The sequence below is a fragment of the Macrotis lagotis genome, chromosome 1, assembly GCF_037893015.1.
Source record: "Macrotis lagotis isolate mMagLag1 chromosome 1, bilby.v1.9.chrom.fasta, whole genome shotgun sequence".
NCBI classification, from domain to species: domain Eukaryota; kingdom Metazoa; phylum Chordata; class Mammalia; order Peramelemorphia; family Peramelidae; genus Macrotis; species Macrotis lagotis.
The window spans coordinates 838,996,544-839,021,580 of record NC_133658.1 but is presented as its reverse complement, the minus strand read 5'-3'; the positions used below and the strand labels follow the sequence as shown (position 1 = coordinate 839,021,580).

The window sequence follows — 25,037 nt, the reverse complement described above, 5'->3', positions numbered from 1 at the left end:
CCCTTCAGAATCTGAGGCTTCTGATTCTATTCAGACGTCACATATTTCTTTTTTGCACTTCCTTCCCTGCCCCACCCCCAATCCTAGCTAGAGCATAAGATGAAATTTCTCTAATTAATTATTATCCTTGTCATCTCTCCTGCCACCCAATCTTCTTCTATTCCTGAAGTTTCAGTTTCCCAAATATCACTAAATTCTTGGCTCAATCTATCATTTTTTTAACATGTGGACCAGATGGTTTCTGTCCTGTACAGGATTCCCAAGTGGCTGATTGCCTGCAGTTGGACTGGGTCCTAAACCAGGGCTGGAATATAAATACGCTCCTCTGAGTGGCCTGTGCCCTGCCCTTCACTCCATCTCAGCACTAGAAACAGGCTGCTGTCACCAGGAGGGGGTAAGTGACTGTATGGATTTACTAGTGTATAGGGGACCTGGAAGAGAAATTCACTAGGAATACCCATATAAAAGGGTGGAAATGGGGATGTCAGTGGTGGTGGTAGGAGGAAAAGGAGAAAAGAGCTCAAGGTAAGCTGCAACAGGGTACCTGGAAGGTAGGACCTGAAAAGAAGGATCCAAAAGGGAAATCTGGAGAGCAATCTAGGGAAAATTATGTGGAAGACCCTTTCTAAGGGTCTAAAAAAGAAGAGGGGGTTAGTATGGTATGAACTCTAGTTCTAATATCAAGGTTGACTGACCTTAGACCTAAAGACCATTAGGGTGATGTTGGGTCTTGACTTCCTCAGAGGACAGCTGAGTTGAGCAGACAAGGAAGAGAAGGGACTGATAATGTCACAGAAAACAGGAAGTTTTCCTTGTTTTATAAGCTCTGAGGTTCTGGCCATATCCAATGAGTGAGAGTAGAGGGACAAACATGAGATGAAAGAAAAGCAATCAGTCCATCCCTTTTCCCTCCACAGGTCCACCCCTAGAGCAGCAAAATAGTGAATTGGGTGATTGAATCGGTAGGCTTCATCCCTGTCTATATACTTACTCTTCATTTCAATATCCCTTTCATTAATCACCCCAAAGATATTCTCAGACTGCTTTTTTGCCATTTGTCCTGAAGAAGGTATAACTGAACTGAAGGTGCTGCTCAGCCTTGGGTGGGTGGGTGGGGAGACAGTAATTGAATTGAAGAAATGAATTTCTAATAATATGATTTCAGGCCCTATGGTGAAGATCTGGCCCTGCCTATTGGAAGATTACTGCTAGATCTCTAACAATACCATACTTCTAGGTTATATTCCTTCTTGGGGTAAGTTTGGTCTTTACATTCTAGAAAATAGATAGCCATCTTGGTACAAAGGAAAGATTTGGGAGTTAGAGAATGTGAGTTCAAATTTTTCCTCCAATATATACTATCTGTGTGGCCTTGGACAAATTACTTTATCTCTCTGTAGCTCCATTTTCTCTATTATAAAGAGAAGAGGTTGGACTTGAGGTCCTGCTAAATTTAAACCTAGAATTCTTTGAAGCTGGGGAGATGCTGACAATTTGCTAGTAAAAATGTGAACAGAGCAGTGGGGAATATAATGAACAGTGATAGATTATGGCTTGTTATAAGAAAAAAATATTCCTAACAATTCACCTATTCAACAATCATTTATTCAACAATTCAACATTACCCATTGTAATATAGAATGTTATGCTAAGTGCAGTAGGAGATTCAAAGTTAAGATTTGCCAGCCTTCTCTTAAGAGATCTTAAAGTCTAATAGAGAAAGACATACTCATAACCATTAAGTAAAGGAATACACACACACACACACACACACACACACACACAAAGTAGATAATTATAACACAAAACTTAATTTTTTTTTCTTGATAAATGTTTTCCAGATGTCCAAAATGCTATGTAACAGGGTGTGTGGGGGGGTGTCTAAGAGGTAAACTGTCAGGAAAAAAACTAAAGAAGGTTTCATTTAAGAGCTAACATTTCCTTTTGATTTTTAAGGATTAAACAGGGGTTTAAAGGGCAAAGGTGAGTAAGAATGATATTCGAGGAAAAGTGAATGACATAAGCAGAGGTATGAAAGAAGCAAAATACAGGCACTGTTTGGGGATGATAGTAAAGGTAAATCAGAATATAGACTATGTGAAGAGGAAGAATATGGGATAAGAAGGGGAAGGTTCCAAAGTTCCACTTTTAATACAAAGTTTGGAAAGGATAATAGGAACCACTGAAGACTTTTTATTTTTTTTGTAAAAGAGATTCTTGATCAGGTACAGGTTAGATTAAATTGTCTCTGAAATCCCTTCCAATTCTTGTAATTCTGTGAATGAGTTTGGTAACTGATGCAATAGGAAAAGGAAGAGAACTCCAATGTGTCTAACATGGGAGACTGAGTGGTGCCACAAATACAGTTAGTGAAGTCAGATGGAGGAATAGCTTTAGGGAAGAGGTAATAATTTCAGTTCAGGATATGGTGATATTTTGAAATGAATATAGAAGTCTAACACTTGGGATGCTGGTTCATTAACTTGTTGTGCAATCTAACATGCCTTTAAATTTTTATCTCTATCTGTATCAATCTGTTTATCTGTAAGGAGGGAAAAGGATGATAGAGTTCCTAGAAGAAAGTTTTTTTTTTCTTCTAGGAAACAATAACAACAACAGCAATAGATATTGCAAAGTTGTTTGAATGTAAAATCTCTGGATAGATTTATATAAATATTAGTGCCCTAAATAGACATTTAGCAATCATAATCAAGATTGGATATCAGGAAGAATGTACTGTAAGAATCATAATGGTAGGGGCAGCAAGGTGGTGCAGTAGATAGAGCACTAACCCTGGAGTCAGGAGGACCTGAGTTCAAATTCGGTCTCAGACAGGTAATAATAGCTTAGTTGTGTGCCTTTGGGCAAGCCACTTAACCCCGACTGTACCCCACTGCTTAAAAAAAATAAAAAAATAAGAATCATAATGGGGAAAGGAAGCTGAGAAATTTCTTTCACTATCAATCTCTATAAGTGGGTAGAAACTCCAACTTGTCTAAGCTTGTCTAGAATAGCATGGTATAGAGTCAGGTAATTAATGATGAATTCTCTGAAAGAAATCAAGTACCTGAGAAATCTCAGGTTTGATATATGCTTGGCAGCTAGGATGAGCCTCCCTTATTTATTCTGTTGGGTGAGAATTTACCAACTGCCTCCCACCTGTGGATCAGGATTAGGGAAACTGTTTCATGAAAACTAAAGAATATCCTCTGAAAATTGATCCTATTTGAGGGTAAACATGCTATTATTGGCTCTCACTTTCCTCCACAGTTATATGGTTAGCATGATATCAATGAGAGTTACTGTTATGATTAAGAGGAAAGCATAGACACAAGAGTAGAATCCTGTTGTTATTAGGATCCTTCATCTCATTCCAGCTCCTCCTATCTTCCCATACACTAGCTTTAGCATTCCAGGAAACACCTGATGCAGAAGAACCCTGGTTGGAATGAAGGGAAGACTTGACTAGGTCATGGGCATGATGTTATGGTTTCAAGTTTGGTATAGATGCTGTTGCCTTAGGACTGTCATTCTAGTGATATTTTCTTTCAAGCCCCTCACAATGCCTCTTCCTCACTCACTAAACAGAAGACTTCACCTCATGATTTGGTTTTTTTTTTAAAAAAAAGAGCCTTAATGGTGATAAGAGCTTCCTTTTCTTCCCCTATTAGCCCATCTTTTTACTAGAGACAAATATTTTTAATCCCATCTCCTCCAGCAAATTGATCCTGCTGTCACCTCATCGCATCCCCGCCCTCAACCTTTAAGCTTTTGTTATGATAAAGTTGCTTGATGATATAGACAGAGAGTTGGACTTGAAACAAGGGAAAACTTTATTCAAATTTATTCTAAGAAAAATTCTAAGAAAATTATTCTAAGAAATATCTAAGTTGCCTTAACCGTTCTTTTTTGTTTTCTTTATTTGTAAAATGAGGAGGATGGATTTGGTGACTTCTGAGGTCAAATTCAACTCTAAATCTTTGATGCTATCTATTCTTAATCTGTCAGTCAATTAAAAATCATTTGCTAAGTACCAATTCTGAGTTAGACACTGTAGTAACTGAGTCACAGAAGACATCCCTAGGACTGTCTCTCAAGGAGCTCACAAGCTGGGGGGGGGAAACAACAAGTAAATAAATATGCATAAACAAGTTCTACATGAAATAAATAAGAAATGATTAAAAGAGGGAAGCACTAGAATTTGGAGGGTTTGGGGAAAAAAAGTTTCCTATAAAGGATTCAACTTTAAGTGGAACTTAAAAGAAGCCATAGAAGCCAATTCCAGAGAAGATCATTCTAGGCATGGGAGACAGCTCTTGGGGGGCTAGCCTCATTGAAAAAACTATCTACTCTGGCTACCTTCTCCATCTCTTCTCTGTCTCTGTCTTTTCTCCTAAATGCTTTGCTATCTAGTTTCCGATCTCATAGTTCAAATGAAATTGCTCTCTTCAAAATGATCAATCTCTTTATTGCCAATTCTAATGATCTTTTCTAATGTACTTGTAGTATATAAACTTTTGTGACCCTGCTCTCTACTGGTTCTCCTCCCATCTGTCAGAGCATTTTTTTTCCATTTTTGCTGGGGTTTTTTCCTTCTAAGTCATACATATTAGCTTTAGGTGTCCTCAAGATTATTCTGGGTCCTCTTTTCTCCTGCCTCCAAACTATTTAATTCAGTACTCTCATCATTTTCCATAGATTCAGTTATTATCTCTATCCAAATGATTATGTTATCGATTTAGTCCAAATCTATCTATGTAACTCCAGTGAGCACCACCTGCTGCCTTTTCACTACCTACAACTAAATGCAATTCATACAGCATATCCAAAGCAGAACATATTTCCATCCTTTCCAAAATTTTCCATTAATCTCAATTTTTCTAATGTTGTTGAGTATACCACTATTCTTGTGGATATCTAGGTTCACAAATCAGAATTATCCTTAAATCCTAACTCATTCAACCCATATATGCAGTCTTTTGCCAAATATTGACTTTCAATTTCTCAGCATCTCTTCTCTAAATCTTCTGTTCCCTACTCAAACAGCCACTAACCCAATTCATCTCTTGCTTGAAATATCACCAAAGTCTAATTGATCTCCATGGCAAAAAGTCACATACTACTCCCAATCATCTTCCACTAAGCTGCCTAAGTGATTTTCCTAAAGCATAAATCTGGCCTATGATCTATGATCCCCTACTCAATAAACTCCAGTAATTCCCTGACCATTCATGATAAAATACAAATATGGATCCATGTGAATTTTAAAAGGCTTTTCAAGATGACACTTTCCTACCTTTCCAGTTTTAAATACATTATTCCCCTCCACAGTCTATATTATCTATATTTAACTGGACAATGAAATATTTCATCTTTAGTCTCTGTGTGTTTGACCTAGCTAAATCCAATTCCTGGAATATTCTCTCTTTTCATCATTTTTCTATTAGAATTTCTGCTATCAGGACTCAATTCATATCTTCTTTTTGGCTGAAGCATTTCCTGGTCTACAGTCCCATCCCTCCCACCACTGCTCCCAAGAAGTGTTTTTTTGGTTTCTGTTTTGTTTGTTTTGTTTTGTTTTGTTTTTTGGCAAGGCGATGGGGTTAAGTGGCTTGCCCAAGATTACACAGCTAAGTAATTATTAAGTATCTGAGGTCGAATTTGAACTCAGGTCCTCCTGACTCCAAGACCAGTGCTCTATCCACTGCACCACCTAGCCACCCCTCCCAAGAACTGTTAATACCTTTCTGTCAGAGCCTTGTATATATTGAGTGATTTACATTACATTCCTCATCTATTCCAAAGTGAACTCCTTGAGAGAGCAGACTTTTTTTTGCCCCCTATGAATCTCCAGTGCTTAGTATGGCACAAGAAGCTAAACACCTTTAATAAATATTTAATACTGACTAACAGTCAGAATCACAGATTTAAGGTGCCCCAAGTGTGGGAATATTTATAAACAACCCCCTGCCCCATTTCTCACTTTACCATGAAAAGAATGGGAGAAGTAATGCATCTAGGGAAACTCCACTAAGCTATTTAAGCATTTTTTTAATTTTAATTTAAATTTTAAAAATAATTTAAATCTCTATCACAATTTGGAAATCCATATGAAAAGAATCCTGCCTGACTTATTTTTAATCCACAAAGTCATTATTTTCTTGTGTTTCCAGAACACCAATATTGAGAACTGGAAGTATAAACTATCACCCTCTTTACTGCTTCTTTCTGTGAATGATTAAATTAAGAAGTAGGATCTCAGAGAAGTCTGAAGAATTTTCCTTACCCTCCCCCTACCCCCCCAAAAAATCTCACTTTCTTAAAGTGACTAAAATTAGGCACTTTGCTCAGCAGTCTTCACTGGTCCAGCTCAATTCAATGTTAAAAAAGGTCCCAGATTGTAAACTCATGACCACATTGCCTCCTTCTACTCTTCTGTAGAAGGAATTTTTAGAAGAGTAAGCTAAATTTGCAGACCTCTCCCTAGGAGACAGGAAACTACTATTTTTGTTCCAGAAGGTTAAATCCTGGGAGTTTTTCCCTCTGCAAACTTTACTAGTCAGGGTAAAATTTCTTGCTCTTATGCCACAGTTCCAGATGACTGACAGGTATTTCTCCCTCTCAAATCTGCTACATCCCACTTTGAGATTAAGCAACTTTTCTGCACTATTCAATAATATCCAAGAGTGTCAAGAGTCTCTTGGAGCACCTTACTTTTAACTTACTTGAAGAAAATTTTCAATCAGAGTAAATCAACAAGCATTTATTAAGTACCTTCCTTCCTTCCTTCCTTCCTTCCTTCCTAATTTTCTTCCTTTCTCCCTCCTGTCTTTCCTCCCTCCCTTCTTCCCTCTTTTCTTTCTTTCTTTCTTTCTTTCTTTCTTTCTTTCTTTCTTTCTTTCTTTCTTTCTTTCTTTCTTTCTTCCTTCCTTCCTTCCTTCCTTCCTTCCTTCCTTCCTTCCTTCCTTCCTTCCTTCCTTCCTTCCTTCCTTTCTTTCTTTCTTTCTTTCTTTCTTTCTTTCTTTCTTTCTTTCTTTCTCTTTCTTTGTTTCTTTTTTCCTTCCTTCCTTCCTTCCTTCTTTCATTCTTTCTTTCTTTTTCTTTATTTAATGTATCCTGAGTTTGGAGTGACAAGGAGCACATTTTCACTGAATCACAGTGTATTGGAAGGGCTAAATGTATAATAAAAGTGGAAACATAGATAGGGACCAGGTTAGAAGGGACTTGGAAAGAAAAAAAAACCTTATATTTGATCCTCTAAGTCAGGGGTGGGGAATCTTTTTTTCTGTCAGGGGCCAATATTTGGTCAAACATTAAATTAATTTACCCCTCAAAAACCCCAGGATTTATTGAATTTCAAGCCCTTTCTGTGGTTACCATGGCAGAACCAGAATAAATGATTTTGTGGACCATATAAGATCCACTGGCCAGATGTTCCCTGCCTTTGCTCTTGGTGATAAGGGACCATTGAATTTTATTGAATAAGAATGTGGTGTCAGATGTGTACTTTAGGAATAAAAGTTTGACAGTTCATTGGAGGATGGATTGGAATAGAGAGGGTCTTGAAAAAGAAGGCTAAGGTAACAATTGAGATGTGAAGTGGTAAGAGCCTACACCAGGATGGTGATAACATCATAGGAGAGAAAAGGATATATAAGAGATGGATGGAAAGGATAGGTGACAAAGATTTGGATATGGTAAATGAGCAAGATTGAGAAATTGATGATGATACCTAGTTTGTAAGTATAAGTGACTAGGAGAATGGTGGTACCCTCAAGATTGATAAAAAAAATGTTCAGAAGAGGGAAGACTTGGGGGCAGTAATAAATTTAGTTTTGAAATGTCAAGTTCAAGATGTCTATAGAACATCAAATTTGAGGTGTTTAATAGGCATTTAAAGATTTGAGGATGGAGATCAGAGGAGAGGTGGACAAGTAAGTCTGAGATTATTTGCAGGAAGATGATAATTGAATCCATAGGAGCTTATTAGGTCATAAAGCCAAATAATATAGTGGGAGAAGAGGGTCCAAAAAATGACTTGGGGTACCCCTATAGCTAGTGGTTATGACCCGAATGATGATCAAGTCAAGGAAAATAAATATCAGTCAGATGAGTAGAATTAGGAGAGAGCAGTGTCACAAAAATTTAAAAGAAAGAATCAAAAGGAATCAGATGATGAATCAAGTCTAAAACTACAAGAGGTCAAGAAGGATAAGACTTGAGAAAATAAGTTGTGGAATTTGAAGAAAATTGTTTCAATTGAATGGAATCAGAAAATAGAGAGTAATGAAGAGAATGAGAGAAAAGGAAGTGGAAACTCTAATTTTAGTTGACCTCAAAATCTTAGGAATAAAATGGAAAAAAATACAGTATGTCAACTAGTAGGGTTGAATAGCCCAAATGAGGGTTGTTTGAAGATGAGAAGATGTGTATGCTACCATGCAAAAGGGAATTCACTGGTAGGAGAGAGAGAAACTTCATGAAAAAATGGCATGATAGAAGAGGCTTTGTTCTGTAAAATACGAAATGGAATGGGTCACTTGTCAGATAGAGGGTTCTGAACCTTGTTAAGGAAAGGGTTCATCTCTTATCTGAAACATGGATGAAGGAGCCAACAGTGGAAACCATGTGGGCTCTATATCTGAATGATGTGAGATTAGAAGTAAGAGGAGAGAGTCCTTAGTGAATGACCTCATTTTTTAAGAGAAATATGAGAAAGATTTCTCAGTTGAGAGAATAAGGAGAGCTAGGGGATGGATGAGTAGGGATGAAAATGTTTGGAAAATTCTCAATAATATATGACAGTTAGTTAATTAGAGTAGAAGAATTGCTAACTGCAGTGAGCTCCCATTTGAAATTATATAAATTATATAAATATGTAATGAACTCAGCTAGTTTCATGATTTTCTCCTAGTTTGCTCAACTGTACATGAATAGGAGTAAAGGCAACAGATGGAGGTAATAATACAAGGTTGAAGTTTTGCAGGGCAAATATAGTTAAAATGATAGAGAGTAAAGAACTTGAGGGAAGAGGACAGGATAGAGTTGAACTGATATATGAATTTTAGTTGACTATAGTCAATGCAGAACTGAGATACCTTTCTGATCCCTAAATGATATCTGGTACTCTGTTTTATAGTCCAAACTCTTGAAACTCTCCTGCTGTTTGTAGGGTGTTCCTTTTCTCTAATTGGGATCAAATGGTAGCCATATTTAGCCTAGCTCCTTCCCTCCCTCCCTCCCTTCCTTCCTTCCTTCCTTCCTCCCTCCCTCCCTCCCTCCCTCCCTCCCTCCCTTCCTTCCTTCCTTCCTTCCTCCTTCCTTCCTTCCTTCCTTCCTTCCTTCCTTCCTTCCTTCCTTCCTACCTTCCTTCCATTTCTCCCTCCCTCTTTCTTTGTTTCTTTCTTCAAAAATATCTGGATCAACCAAGATCAAATGAAATGGAAATTTTGATATACAGAATATAAAAGATACAGATTGTACATGAAGCTGGATCTTTGTAATGAAGAACTTGCTTTTTCCTTTAAAAAAAATAAAGAATTTATTATATAACTCTCAAAACTCACAGTTCTGCTTCCTTCTAACTTTTATTCTTTTTTATTGTGTTAAAGCAATGTGTCACTCTACCTTTCCCCCCTCTTTTTTTGTGAGAGAAGGGGCTGCTCTATCTCTAATTTATCTATTTCCTACTCCCAAATGAATAAAAAAAAATCACAAAAAACACAAGCCGTTTTACAAATGCCTGTAGTTAGGCAAAGCAAAATCCAAATCACTCAGAGATTATTTCTTATTCTGCTTCTGTCAGAATACTTCATGACTACTTTTCTGTGAGGAGAGTCACTCTGAATATGCATAAATATCAATGTTGTATCCATTATATATGTGGTATCTGTTTTATTCTTCCCCCTTTTTTTGTCCCCTCTTGCTTTGCAAGAGGTGTCTTGAGATTGCCCAGGACTCTCCTCTTTGTACCATATATTAACAGTAGAGGGTCTAATTTCAGGGGTCTTGGAGAATAACATGAAAAGAGAAACAATGTAATGGTTACAATTGCATTATCAAAGTAAAATAAAAGAAAATCAAAAGAAATTAAGCTTCTATCATCTGGAGGAAGTCTTATTGATAATCTTAACAAACAGGAAGGCTGCATAGGAAGGCTTCCATTAGAATCAAATACTAGATTCTGAGAATTCCTCATAGAATTTGCCAATTCTATAGGTATGTTATGAAAGCTTTCTCCTGTTATTAAAATTATAAGTTTCTCCTCAGTTATCTTTGCTATCTCTTTAATAAAATTAATTTTTGCTGGATTTTGTTGATATGGTGTTCCAAAAGACCCACAAATTCTAGGATTTACAAAATAGTTTTCATTTTTCTTTAGCAATTGAAAATATGTGTCCATTCCCTTCTCTGGCCCATTGATCCTTCCCTTGTAACAAAACATTTCAAAGAAAAGGTTTTTAAAAAGCATTTAATAAAATCAATCAACATATTGGCAACTTTTGGCAGTGAAAGCAATATTCAGCATCCATAGTCTTTCTCATCTGCAAAGGTGGAAAAGCTGTTCTGGGCCATGCTTGGTCATTTTAATAACAATATCCTTTTGATTCTTTTTTCTTTCTTTTATATTGTTGTAAAACTTAGAAGAGTACATAAATAAATATGTATGTGTAAAATTGTATATATCATATCACATTATAATAATTGTATATGTTATGTGCTTGCATACACACACATATGGACACTTTGGTTTGTCATTCTTACAGTTCTAAGGAAAAGCTAGATTTAAGCTGCTTAAAATGATGTCATAAACAAATTCTTCATTGAATTGGGTAAATACGAAAAAATCTATGTTGTTCTTCCCCCAGATTAAAAGGGAAAAAATAAGGTAATACAGAAAGAAAAGAGGAGCACAAAATTGAGTTGGGTGTGATAAGAATATTCTGGAAACAACTAATTCAATAAAAGGATAGGATTATAAAAAGCTGAGTAGGAGCAAAAATCCCTGTGGAAAAAATAATTTTTCTTAGTCTTTCAAGTAGCCTCATTTAGGTTTCACATAGTCTTTTTTCAATTATAAAAACATTTTGTAATTTGTAATAATTTAATTAATGTTGCTGTTGTGTTTTAAATTTCAAATAGTCTTCCTCCTTACCTCCTTTCATTGCACTGGAGAAGACTGTTATTTGATATCTATGTGTGTATTTGGGTCTATGTATATAAAGCATGTATATGTGCATTTATGTATTCATGTATGCATGTATACATGCACACATGTACAGTCATATCACGCATACTTCTATTTATCCGTTCTTTTTTATGGGTCCTTTGTAGCTGATTTGAATATTTATAAAATTCAGAATAGCTTAGTAGGTCACAGTTATTCTATAAATAATATTGCTGCCACTATATACAACATTCTCTTGATTGAGTTCACTTCACCCTTGATAATTTCATGCAAGTCTTTCCATGCTTTTCCAAAATCATCCTTATCATTATTTTCATTTATTTCTTTTATTTTTAACTCATAGAATAAAACAATACCATAATACCTTATACAGCACAGTAGTATTTCATCACAATCATAAACCACAGCTGTTTTAGTTATTCCCCGAATGATTATCATTCACTCAAATTCCTCTTTTTTGCTACCAAAATGAGTGCTACTATAAATATTTTAGAAAATACAAATTATATTCTTTTCCCTTTATTACCCAATAGTAATAGTATTGGGTTAAAGGTATATACAGTTTTATAACTCTTTGAGAATAATTTTGAATTACTCTCTCCAAAATGTTTGGATCAGTTGACAGTTCCACCAACAGTGAATTAAGATTTTCCATATCCCCTCCAACATTTGTCATTTTCCCCTTTTATGATTTTAGAAAATCTGATAGGCATGAGATAATATCTTGAAGTTATTTTCATTTGCATTTCTCTAAACAATAATCATTTGGAACATATCTTTCATATGACTATATAATTTTGATTTCTTCATCCAAAAATTTCCTGTTCTTACATTTTGTCCATTTATCAATTTGGGAGAGATTACATATTCTTAAAGGAGTTATTTTAATAAAGCAAACTTGCCCTTCCAAAAAATGTCGACTTTTGAGGAAAGACTTCTCTTTAGAGAAGCATAATGACAAAGACTTAGATCCCAAAAGGGCTGAAGAGACAGTATCCACCATACCCCATGAATAAAAGTAATAATGGTAATACAACATGCAATTGAAAACCACCAGTCATAGTGAAAACACTATCTTACAAGATGGGGGAAGATCACAGGATTTGATCTCTGTGTTCAGAAAGACTTCCTGGAGGCTGGGACCTCTAGGGAGGCTGTTGAAGCCTAGACTTTGTGCTAGACCAGTGGGGTCATGAGAGCCAAACAGGTACTTATTTCCGTGAGGCAATATTTTCCCAGTGAAACAGAGTCTCTGGGGAGCAAGGACAGTAAAAATCCAGGCCTGTATTTTAGCCATGTTTATTTTGGCTGGGTGATCTCAGAGCACCAGGTTAGATCTCAGTTCTCACTGTGACTCAGAGAGGCTGCTGAGAAGACCAGTACTCATACACAGCAGGGATGTAGTTAACCCAGCCTAGCTACAGAGAGAAGGGGAGACAAAAAAGAGAATGCTCATATATGGAGAGTCCAAGGACTTCTTAATTGCAAAATAAAATATTTCTACAAGATACATATTTACAGCAAGGTCATTCTAATGGGACACAGCCTGATATAGTAAAAATAGAGAACTTAGAATTGGAAGAGACGAATTTAAGTCTCATACTAGCTATTTAATGACTGTCTGAAATGGAGTCTTTTAATATCTTTGAGGTTTATTTTACTCATTGATAAAATGGTATGTCACTATAAGTTACTGAGGAAAAAAAGCATTTTATAAATGTAGCTATTACATACAATGCCCTCACATCTGCCCTCTGGGATTAGGAGATGATGATCATAATTTAAAGAGAGGAAACTAGGAGCAGATGTTGATGATAATCTCCCTACCTCCTCTCACTGGGGAAATTAACATTTTCCTTTCCCTGGAATTAAACAAAGTCATGAAAGTTATAGACATACTTTTGGAGATGAATTTTTCTTCCTCCCCTTTGCCCTTGAGATTCATTATTTTCTTCCTTGCCATATAGGGAAATGGATACAAACTTGGTGGCTAACTGCCTGGTAGATTAGTAATAAATGACATGGACATGTTTTCAGTCCTCATCCTTGATCTCTTCAGTATTTGACCCTGAAACCATCTTTTCTTGCTCAGAACTGTCTCCCATTAGGACTTTTATAGGCCGCTCTAAGTTTTTCTTTTAATCATCACTTCATTTCAATCTCCTTGGCTCAGTCATAATACATATCCTACCATTAGCCCTGGGTTTATCCCTGAGTTCTATCCTGGGCACCACCTGCTTCCCTCTTGTAGAATTTTTGAGGGCATCCTAAGTTACAAAATTATGTAGTAATTATGTAGTAATTATGTGGACCCCCTGGTCACACAAGTACTCCCTTCTCATAAGGCTGAGAACTAAAGTCTATGTTGAGATGTTGAGGGCCTAAGGCTAGGGGAGTGTTTGAGTTATCTATTCACCTGCCTTTCTCTGTGAACCTCAATGTCAAATGAACAATATTTTCTCAACCTCCTTGAATCTTTCTATCCTAGTGATATTGAACCTCACATTGCTTAAAATTAAATTCCCTCCCTAATACTTACTGTGTGTTCCCTCATTTCCATCTCTCTTAACCTGACATCCTCCTCTATAAACATTCTCATCCCTTCCCTTCCTACTTTATGGTTAACATGCTTCTTTTCATTTTATACTTCTTTCTCTTTTGGTCCCTTCATCTTCTGGCACATATGCAGATATGTATTCTCAGGGATGACATATAATCCTTGGCATTTCCAGTATGTGTTACAACTTTTCTCAAACACTCCCTTTTCCTCAACCTCAACTCACTGGTCACAAGAGGGGAAACAGAATACCAGTTATTCCCTAACACCAATTCTAGACTCTCCCTCTACCTTGATATTTAAGTAACATCTTCTTTGGGGTTTAGTTTCTTTCTCTAACCCAAATGCCCCTCTTATGTTGATGTGCCTTCGAATAATCTAACTTCCTAGTTCTTTAATATACTCCAATGGCCTATTTCTCTAACTCCAAGTTCAACTCTTCCACTCCACCTCATCTCTACCCAGTCATAGTTATACATTTGATCTTACTATCACTGGCAGGTGTTCTTCCATATCTAAACATTCAAGATCTTTTATCCAAACAAAGTATTTTATCATTTTCAACTTCCCCTATACCTTACTACCTCTAATCCTTTTCTTCATGCTCATATCAATTCCATGTTTTCATCCTTCCATATTTTCTTAAATCATCATCATCCTTGTTCTGATCATACTTTCCTCCCATCCCAATCTAATAACCTTAATAAATCAGTTTGGCTCTGCACTCTCTTTTATTGTTGAATAACCTGTTGTCTTGTCCTATCTCAGATCATTCCTTTCAATCCTTTGGGGATTACTCCCACCATCAGTCTTTGTTCCTACTTACATATTAATGAAAAAAGATGGGAGCTGGGAGCCAGTGGACTGCATCAAAAGGACAACTGAATTGCATCAGATACCTGCCAAGGCTCAGGAGCAGAACCCAGACAAAAGGACCACAACAGCTTCAGAAAAGCTCAGTAGCTGTTTAGAAGGACAAGAGATCTGCTGACCCTTAAGAGACTACCTTGCTTCATTGTTTTCAGTTCTTATCTAGGACATAGAACACCTGGGGAAACATTATCACTTTTGTTCTCTTTGCAAAACTAATGATTAAGGGAGGGGACAGGGGAGACAATTGTGTTCCATGAAGAGAGCATCTCACTAGCTCTTTGCAAATTTATTATATCTGATATATGATATGGAAACAGAAGATTTGATTGTCTGAATAATATTACTATAGGGGGTGGAAATTAAGCTAGGAAATTTCCCAGAGAGAAAGGGGTAAGATTCTAGAGACATAAATTTGTAGTTAGTCAATAAATAGTTATTTCGCATCCATTATGTGATAGTGTGCTAAGTGCTAGAGATACAATGAAAGGCAAAAAGGATATACCTAGGGGCAGCCAGGTGGCATAGTGGATAGAACACTGACCCTGAAGACAGGAAGAACTGAGTTCAAATCCAACCTCAGACATAGAATACTTACTTAGCTGTGTGACCTTGGTAGAAAAACTTAACCCCTTTGCCTCACAAAACAAAACAAAACAAAACAAAAAACATACAAGCAATCGGGTATATACAAGCTATTTAAATCAGAATATAATAAATTGGAAATAATCAGCAAAGTAAACAAACTAGAAGGTAAACAGGAAAGACTTCTCATTTTTTAAAATATTTCTGATCAATAATTTTATGTGAAATCTTAGATTCATTTAAAAAAGGAGTCATCCAATGTTACCTATTGCACCCTTCTAGACTGGTGGACCCTTGGGACGATTCCATGACAGTTCTTGGGCAGAAAGATAATCTTTTGCATACAAAACAAAAGGTTCTTCCTTGTTTGGACCCCAGGTCTATGACTGTAATAGATCACCCCCTGGTGGGCAAAATTATTATCTACATATTCTTGCCGTCATTTTCAAAGACCAGTAACATTATCATGTTGAAGTTTGGGTATAGTACATTTGACTATGGCTGATCAAACCAATATGAGATGAAAAGCCACAACCCAGAGGTCAAGACTAAGTGGTCAGTTAGAACACTTGCAGAAGTAGCTCTGGATTGGCTTAGCTTATGTTTCTCTTCTATATCTATGATTCTGCTTTGCTCATTAAGCATGGTACCTTCTTTGATAAGGGCACTGCACATTGGAGGAATCTTTGCCAGTGTTCCCCATGTCTCACAGTAGGCACTAAAATTCTTCAGAGATACCTTGAGAATGACCTTGATATAAGCAATTGCCTTGTGTGGACTAACCAAACTCTTGTTGCTTAACGGTAAAGTGATAGCTGTAAGTTTAGAAAGGGAAGGTCAGGAACCAGTGTTGGTTGCTATAGGTACTGTCGCATCTCATGTAACATCTGGAATAAACAAGTACATGCCCACTTGTGTTAACATAGATCTTAAAAGCAATCTAGAAAAATAATAGGTATCATTTGTATAGCATTTTAAGGTTTGCAAAACACTTTATAAATATACTCTCATTTTATCTTCAAAAAAATTCTAAGGGTAAGGTACTATTATTATCCTCACTTTATTTTTGAAAAAGTTGAAGCAGAAATAGAGTAAATGGGGGTGGCTAGGTGGCACAGTGGATAGAGCACCAGCCCTAGAGTCAGGAGTGCCTGAGTTCAAATCCAGCCTCAGACACTTAATAATTACCTAGCTGTGTGGCCTTGGGCAAGCCATTTAACTCCATTTTCCTTGAAAAAACCTAAAAAAAAAGAATGACTTATATAAAGCTAAGATAGATCTAAGGCTAGATTTGAATAAGGATCTTCCCTATCCACAATGTCACTTCAATCTAGAAATGGGAATGTCAACCTGACCCCTTTCACCAAATCGCACCCAAATGATTTTTCTTTTGTAACACCTTTCTCAACTGTAAAACAAACAAAAAGTCTTTTGCTACTATTTCCATTTTCCTGCCTCTTTTGACAAAAAGGGTTTCACCCTGTCTGAGTAAGTCATTTACAGATGTTAAAGAAATACTATTAGACAGGAAAGGAGAAAGACCTTAAAAGACCCTCCAGAACACCTTCTTGATATTTTCTCAACATTCTCAACATCATAAATGGGACTCACTCTCCTTAATTTCTTATTCTTAATATTCTACTTTTCCTTACTGGCTAAAACCACTATCTGTCAACCAATAGAGTAAGGTAGAACCTTGATTTAGAAATGGAGAAAGATACAGGGAATCATGGAGAGACAATGTGGCATGTTATGGAGCATGCTGGATGCTGAGTTCTGAAGATCAAAGTTAGAATTCCACTTCTAAGAATTACTGGTATAGTGCTCTTCTGAAGCACTATGCTAAGAACCTCAGGAATTTGACAGAGAAGCAACAAAAATGAGGAGAGAGATATGCTACTTCAGGAAGGAGCCTTTCTCAAGGGCAAGAAGAAAGAGAAATAAATAACTTGCTTTTATATAGTGCTTTGAGGTTTACAAAACACCTCATAGATATCTCATTTTATTCTCACAACAATTCTAATACTAGAAGGTGGATAGAAGCTATTTCTACTTTTTCAAATGAGGGATCTGATGAAACCAAATACTGTACCACTTATCCAAGGTCATAAAGTTTGTAAATGTCTAAAGCAGGACATGAATCCTGGTCTTCTTATATCCATGGCCAATGAATCTATTGGACCACTTAACTGCCTTATTGGATATGGGAGATAGTTTCATTGCCATATTTGGCTACTTCGTCCACTCACCCTGCTTCAAAACATGCTTGCTGAAGTCAGTAATCTGACAACCCTAACAATATAAAATATCAGCTACCAGGGTAAGAAGCAATCCTCATTGACTCCACTTTACACCAGACACCAATCAACACTTCCATTTCTTTGTATCCAGAGTTCCTCCAAATTTGCTTTCTCTGCTTTTGATGGACAAGATTGTCTGAAGAGTAAGTCAAATTTCAACCACTCACACCTTTCCTGAACTCCATGATGCAGCTCAAGATCTTCAGGATTCTTTTCCCGATCCTCCCAACTAAAATAGCTTTGTCTCTCAGAATATATTTTGATCTTTCATGCTCAAAATAATTTTTTCTAATTTCTATCATAACTTCTAAGTAAATAATGGAGCAGGAGTGACTAGATTACAATTATGTGAAAAATGTTTTGGAGTTTCAATGGACTGTTAGTTTCTTAAACTTACTGTCTTTGCCTCTTTATTGTATTTCTAGTACTTAAGCACAGTGTCGAGATAAAATAGGCATTTAATAAATATTAAATTACTGGATGACACATGAATCAAAAGAACCATATGGTGAATCAAAATAATTACTACAAATTTAGCTTTAATTAACAGACATAATACCTTAACATGAGAGAAAATCACAATCTTCTGTTCTAAACAACCCAGATAAGAAATGTCAAATTCAGTGCTGGGTCCTACATTTTAGAAAGAACATTGCTAAGCTGCTGCAGATCCAAGAGGATGGTGATGGAGATGGTTAGCTGTCTCCAGGCCATAAAACACAAAGAGCTGTTGAAGGGATTTCAGATGTTTAACTTAAAGGAGAGAAAATTTTAAAAAGAATTCTGCAGGGGCAGATACACAGCTCAGTGAATAGAGCACCTGCCCTGGAGTCAGGGGGAACTTGAGTTCAAATCCAACCTCAGACATTTGAGACTTACTGCCTGTGTGACCTTGGGCAAGTCACTTAACCCTATTGCTTTGCCAAAACAAAAACAAAAACAAAAAAGAAAACCCCAGCTAATTTCTTTAAAGGGACTGAAGGGAGTATCATATGAAAGAGGAATTGAACATGTACATCCTGGGCCTTGAAGGTAAATCTAATAACATTGGATAGAAATTGATAAGAGTTAGATCCGGTTCAAAATATAAGAGCTGAGCACAAGTAGAATTGTCTGCCTTGAGAGATACTGGCTTTCCTTCTCCTAGAGATGGACTCTCTGAAATCTCTTTTAAGAAATGTAAAATTGATTGTGCAGCATGGGAAACACTGGCACAGGATGGCGCAACATGGTGTGCCTGCATCAGAGAGGGTACTATGTTCTGTGAGTAAGGAAGAATTGAAACAGTTCAAAGAAAACGTGACAAGCACAAGTTTAAAGTACCCACCCAAAAAGTTCATAAGGACTATTTATGCCCTGTCTGTGGTAGAACCTTCTGAGTTCATATTGGTCTGATCAACCACAGTCGGACACATTGGAACATTTCTAACAGTGATGTTGGTCTTTTTCAATAATGAAGGATAAGAATCACCATCAGAGCTCTTCAAGCAAATCCTGAATTGCTACTTTTGGATTATATTGTGTAAAAAGTTTTTGTTTTGATACAAATTTGACTATATAAGCTCTGAGAGCTTTACTTACTATGTTATTTTATGGTAGAGAATAATAATGAATCAGAGATTTAGAGCAACAAAAGGACCCTGTGATTCGAAGATCTAGTCCCTTCTTATTAGTGATTCTGCTTGATTTACTTAACAAGACTGCAATGCTAACCTGACCTATCATGAGAGGAAAGAAAAATTCTAAATAAGGGATATTGGTTAGAAACAACAAGGTCAAGAGGCTACAGTGACCTGAGAAACAAGAATACAGTCTGAGATACTTGGGAATTGCATGACCCAAAAGGTCTAGGGGTTATCACTGAGTAATTTTAACCCAAAAGCATGGGGAATGGGAATCTCTGAGAGTAAATTCATATCAAGATTTTCTGTAAACCCAAGAGTCATGACTATGATAGGTAAATATAAATTAATTTACTTTATTAAACTTAGTTGAAATGGGCCATTGTGGGAAGCAGCAGATTTTCTATCATTGGAATTTCTCAAATGAAAGTCGAACGAAAATTCATCAATTATGCTATAGAAGAAAATCCTATATAATTATGGGTTGAACTAGACCATGGGTTCCCTTTGACTTCTTTGTATTCTTATCACTTAGCTTGATCTGTCACATAATATGTTTATTGACTGATTAATGGATTGTGTCTTAGGTTTCTTGGGGATGCCTTAAACCTATGATTCTATTAAATAAGTAACCAAGTCAAATTAATACTGTTTCTCTTTTCCTTAGGTTTCATCCTCCAGTACAGTAAGGTCATCATTGTACATGAAGAAAGCATCTTGATTACTTTGACACCCAGGAATTTCCTCCTCAGTCACATTTGAATATTACCTTGATGTCAGTTCTTCTGTAGTTCAGCACAAAATAGATTATCTTGGACCAATTTCACATTTGAATACTCCTCAACTGGTCACTGAACCCATAACTACATGTAGAATTTACCTTAGGTCCCTCATAGCTGGGTAACTAAATAGATAACCCTTCTACACACACACACACACACACTCACTCACTCGGAGCTGGGTTGTACCTTTGGAACTCCCTCATCTACTCTGCATGGAGTACCACCACCTTCAGCCACTAGGTCATGTCATCCAACCACACAATGTCCCAATTGCCAGCCTTTTTCCTGCTCGGGATACCCTGGAGAGAAGATATCCACAAGTGGCTCTCCATTCCCTTTTTCTTCCTCTATCTTGCAGCTGCTCTAGGAAATGGTGCCATCCTGGTGGCAGTAGCCCGGAATCCATCACTCCGTGAACCCATGCACTGTTTCCTCTCCATGCTTGCTATCACTGACCTGGCATTATCAGGTACAACACTTCCTACCACATTGGGATTGCTGTGGTTTGGTATCAGTCAGGTGGCCTTTGATGTCTGCTTGACCCAAATGTTTTTCATTCATGTTGCCTCAGTGGCAGAATCATCGGTGCTTCTAGCCATGGCAGTGGACAGATGGGCTGCCATTGCCTGTCCATTGAGGTATTCTGCTCTGTTAACTCACAAAGTGGTTGCAAGGGTGGGACTAGCTGTGTTGGTCCGCTCAGCTCTCACCTTGCTACCACTGCCATTCTTGTTGCTCAGGCTGACTTACAATGATCAACGGAAGCTCACCCATTCTTTCTGCTTCCACCCAGATATTATGAAACTGGCACAGAATGAAACTGAGGTCAATGTTCACTATGGTCTCTTTGTTATCTTATCTACAGCTGGTATTGACTCAGTCCTCATCATTCTCTCCTACATCCCTATAGCAAGGGTGATTCTGGGTCTTGGGACATGGGGAGAGAGAGTACGGGCAGCAGGGACCTGTGTGAGCCATGTGGCTGCTGTCTTAGTGTTTTTTGTACCTATGATTGGACTTTCAGTCATGCATCGTTTTGGGAGTCATGGTCCATTGCCTCTGGCCTTGGTGGCCTACACCTACCTCCTGGTGCCACCTGTTCTCAACCCTGTTATCTATAGTATCAAATGTCGTTGCATCTGGAAGACTCTGATTAAGCTCTGTTTCTACCAACCTGGGGTCCCCAAGTGGACATCATCTCCTCATTCTACCCACATTGGACATAAACCTCTGCCAATTACTTGCTCCCAAAGATACTCTATTCAGATAATGCAAATGGAGACTCCACCCTTGGGAAGTTGCCAGTCTGATGAGAGAGGCATAGTCTTTGGGGATGCTCCAGTATGATGTGATCCAAAATCAAAAAACATGAGAAAATTCAATTGCAATACCAAAGGAAGTGATACAAAACCATCAAACCAAATACTGAGAAGTTGGCAGATGATAAGGAAAGATAGAAAGAGTGGAGAAGCTAGAGTTAAGTATGCCCAGTCAGGCTGAAAACTTTTCTGCAGTAGATGAATTTAAAACCAAAATGACTGGGGTGTAGTAGAAAGAATGCCAGGTTGGGAATCAGAAGTACTTATGGATATTGACTGACATTTATGAGATTATCTATAATCACTTAGCCTCATAAGTTTCCACTTTCATTAATTGTTAAATTAAAATTAGTGAAATCTGTATATTTTAAAGGCTGCTCTGAAAAACAAATGAGATAATATATGTGAAAACACTGAAAACTGTAGAACAGTACGAAAACAGGAATTGTGGAAATAGAGTCTTGGAAAGGAAAATAAATTATTTGACTGTGACTTAGTTCCTTCTATATCAGGATTGTTGAGGGAAAAATCATTCATGACCCTGCCAACCCTCAAGGTTATCCAGAAATGTCCCTATTCTATAGATCTATCACTTTACTAGTGCAAAGCTTTTACAAGTCCAAATTTTGAAGTTCTATTACATTCTGAGATTTATCTAAACTATAACTGCTATCACCACTGATTGTCTGTACTTCCAGTCTTTGTTCCTCTTACAAGCTCCCCCTTCTGCACAACTGAGTTATGAGGTTTAACAGGGTATTTTAAAGCAGAACTCTTTCATAAAATAATATCCAAGACACAAGAAAGTGCAATCTAAAAGTTATCTAAACTGTGAAATTACCATCTGGCACTAAATATCCAAATTCTAAGCTACTACAAGTAGAATATAAATTTCTTGTGTGCCAGGAAAGCTCTGGTTTTTCTTGGCTTGCAGAACCATGATGATGGAGGACTGAAAAGCAAGCCATTGCCTAGCATGATGGACACATTATACTATTCTGTCCAGTTATGGGCAGAAGAAACAAAGGGAAAGATCTCAACCTCTGCCTTCCTGGTATTCTGGTCAACAGTGGCCACTGCATCTATTTTGCTGTTGTTGTCATTGAACATGTTGTCATCAACTTCCTGACTGCACTTCTCTGCTCTCATTTATGTTCATGTGTTCTAAAAGACAAAAGTTGGAGGTTGCCTAAATCCTTCTCTGGTATGATTCATGATGGCGGTAAAGTGGGTAAAGGTTTACCAATGGGTAAAGGTTTTTGCCCTATTAAACAAATATGAGATACTTTCCTTTGTAGCACAACTGGAGAAATAGAAAGAGGGGCAAAGAAGGTACCCATTTGGATTTCCATAGTAGAAGAGCATATTGTACTTATCCCCCTAAATCAGAGGGTCTAAACTGGTCTCCATGAATGTCCAAGAATGTTCATGGGTGAATTTCATGGAAACTGAATTTCTTCTTTTTTCTCCAATAGTTTGAGAACTATATTTTAAAATAATTGATTTCCCTTTTAATCTTGTGTACTTTTATTTTAGACATTTAGAAATAATATTCTGGGAAAGGATTCATTGACTTCACTTGACTCTCTAAGGGTTCTATGACACAAACAAGACTAATAATTGTGGCCTGAGACTAACACAAGCTATCAAGGATAGATTAAACTTTAGACAGGGAAAGGGGTGGAAAACTGGCCTTACAAATTGCTTAAGCAAAGAACTATTTTTAGCTGGAAGGATTTCTATCACCTAAGCCTAGTTCCCCATCAGACCACTCCAATCAAGTAATATCTATATCATTATTATTAACTGGAATCCATATTCATGCTACTTATGAGAGTTCAGGCAAGTATTACATCTAGACTTTTCTATTCATTATATTTGGGAAGCCTTTACTGATTTAAGTTGCTTGGGGGGACTTTTATCTTTCTCAATATTGTAATAATCTATATCCTCCTGTCCATTGTGGATCCATATTATCAAGAACAGGCCCACCCAATTAAAACAATATTCCCATACTGACTTGAACCCTGGAAGAATATATTTGACTGCCAAATAATCACTATGTCAGTAAGAAGTCTTTCTGAGGAAGGCTTCCCTGGAACAAAAGGTATATATTAGTACAAAGAATATCTTTCACATATCTATCCTGAAAGTTTCTAGAGAAATTTCTTTCAGTCCAAGGTATCTATCAAACTAGGAGCCCTGAAGAGAATGGTTTACATGCTTGTTTTTGACTAAAGGCCATGAGGATAAGTGATAATGTATCTTCTATTTTTTTAATGCCCTCATATCCTGGAAGAGAGCAAGAACAAATTTTGTGGGAATGGGAAAAGGACAGACTGTTTGGTGAATTCATTTATTGTCCATTTCTGAAATAAATTATTTTTTCTAGAATACACAGGACTAGGAATAGGTGGCCATAAAGGAGGTAAGATGAGATAGGTTAATGAAAAGTCATCTAAGCCCCAAATGTTTCTCTGTCTGCCAATCAATGACTCCTGAAATCTCCCTTTTTAAAGTTTTCCCTCTGTGAGTTTGTCTTTCTTCTCTTTGGGCTCTTTAGTGCATTCCTTTGGGAAGGCTCACTTAGGCCTTAGTTCTCCATCCAATATCTTCTAAAAGTGGATTTGTTTCACATTAAAAAAAAAAAAGAATTTAGAGGCAGTTAGGTGCCATGATGGATAGAGCACCAGCCTTAGAGTTAGAAGGACCTGAGTTCAAATTCCAATCTCAAACACTTAATACTTAATTAGCTGTCATTTAACCCCATTGTCTTGCAATATCCAAAAAAATTTATGGTAGATAAGCATTGCCACCTTAAAATTTGATAAAATATAATCATTATCATCTCTAGTCTGAACTAGTGGCAATTATTCTATTTGGCTTCTCATCAAGACTCACTCCAGGATAATCCCTTCATGTAGCTGCTCAAATGATTTTCCTAAAATGCAGCTTATATCACCCAGATACCTACCTACATACATGCATATATATATATATATATATACATACACTTATGTATGTATATATACATACATAAACACAAAAGAAATAACATGTTTCTTATCCCTCAAAAAATCAAATTCTAAAAAATCCTCAATTCATTTAAAATTATTTAAGCTTAGTCTTTATATACCTTTCTAATTTTCTTATACTTTGATCTCCTCCTAGCACTCTAAATTTCCTTAACACATTGAAAACTCCATTTCCCACCTCCATTCCTTTGCACTGGCTATCCCCCCATACCTAAAATGCATTCCTTCCTTCCCTTTTTTCTTTTGGAATCCCTGATTTCCTTTAAGAGTTAACTCAGTGGTTACATTCATGAAGCTTTTCCGAGTCCACTCAGCTGCTAAATCTAAAGTTTGTATTATTTTGGGATTTATTGTGTATATTTTCATATATATATATATATATATATATATATATATATATATATATATATACACACACACACACGTTGATCCCTGTAAAATATAAACTTTGGGGGCAAGAACTATTTCAGGTTTTAACACTACCTAATATACAGCAAATGATTATCACTGCTTGTTGAGTTATTGATCCAGCTGTAGACAACTCTCCAGACTTAGTTCTAAGTCTTCCCATCATTGGGAAAAATTAAGGGTACAGTGTAGACAATGATTAGGCTTATTACATAACAATATGACTAATAAAATGAATAAATATTAAAGTCAAAAGTTCTATCCATATGCTCCCTTCTCTGTTTTTCCTTTAATCTTTTTTCCACCTCTTTCCTTCCCTCTCCCCTTTCTTAATCTATTTCTCTCCCTCTTCTTTTTTTCTCTGTTCCTTT

The 25,037-nt window shown here is 36.8% G+C and overlaps 1 protein-coding gene across 2 annotated transcripts; it reads left to right on the top strand.

The window, feature by feature from the left end:
• Positions 1-327: 327 nt before the first annotated feature.
• LOC141508626 (olfactory receptor OR51C1-like) lies at positions 328-24,192 on the top strand. Of its 2 annotated transcripts, XM_074217404.1 has the most exons (3): positions 328-394; positions 1,166-1,255; positions 19,790-24,192. In XM_074217404.1, the coding sequence occupies exon 3, from the start codon at positions 20,148-20,150 to the stop codon at positions 21,249-21,251; it is 1,104 nt and encodes a 367-aa protein (XP_074073505.1). In that variant the 5' UTR covers positions 328-394; positions 1,166-1,255; positions 19,790-20,147; the 3' UTR covers positions 21,252-24,192. The 2 variants fall into 2 exon arrangements, with proteins under 2 accessions (XP_074073505.1, XP_074073506.1); XM_074217405.1 differs by lacking the exon at positions 1,166-1,255 and having other exon boundaries at positions 346-394.
• Positions 24,193-25,037: the final 845 nt, after the last annotated feature.

What these genes read in the sequence shown, in the direction of transcription:
- LOC141508626 (XM_074217404.1), top strand. Translation starts at nt 20,148, where the DNA reads ATGTCATCCAACCACACAATGTCCCAATTGCCAGCCTTTTTCCTGCTC.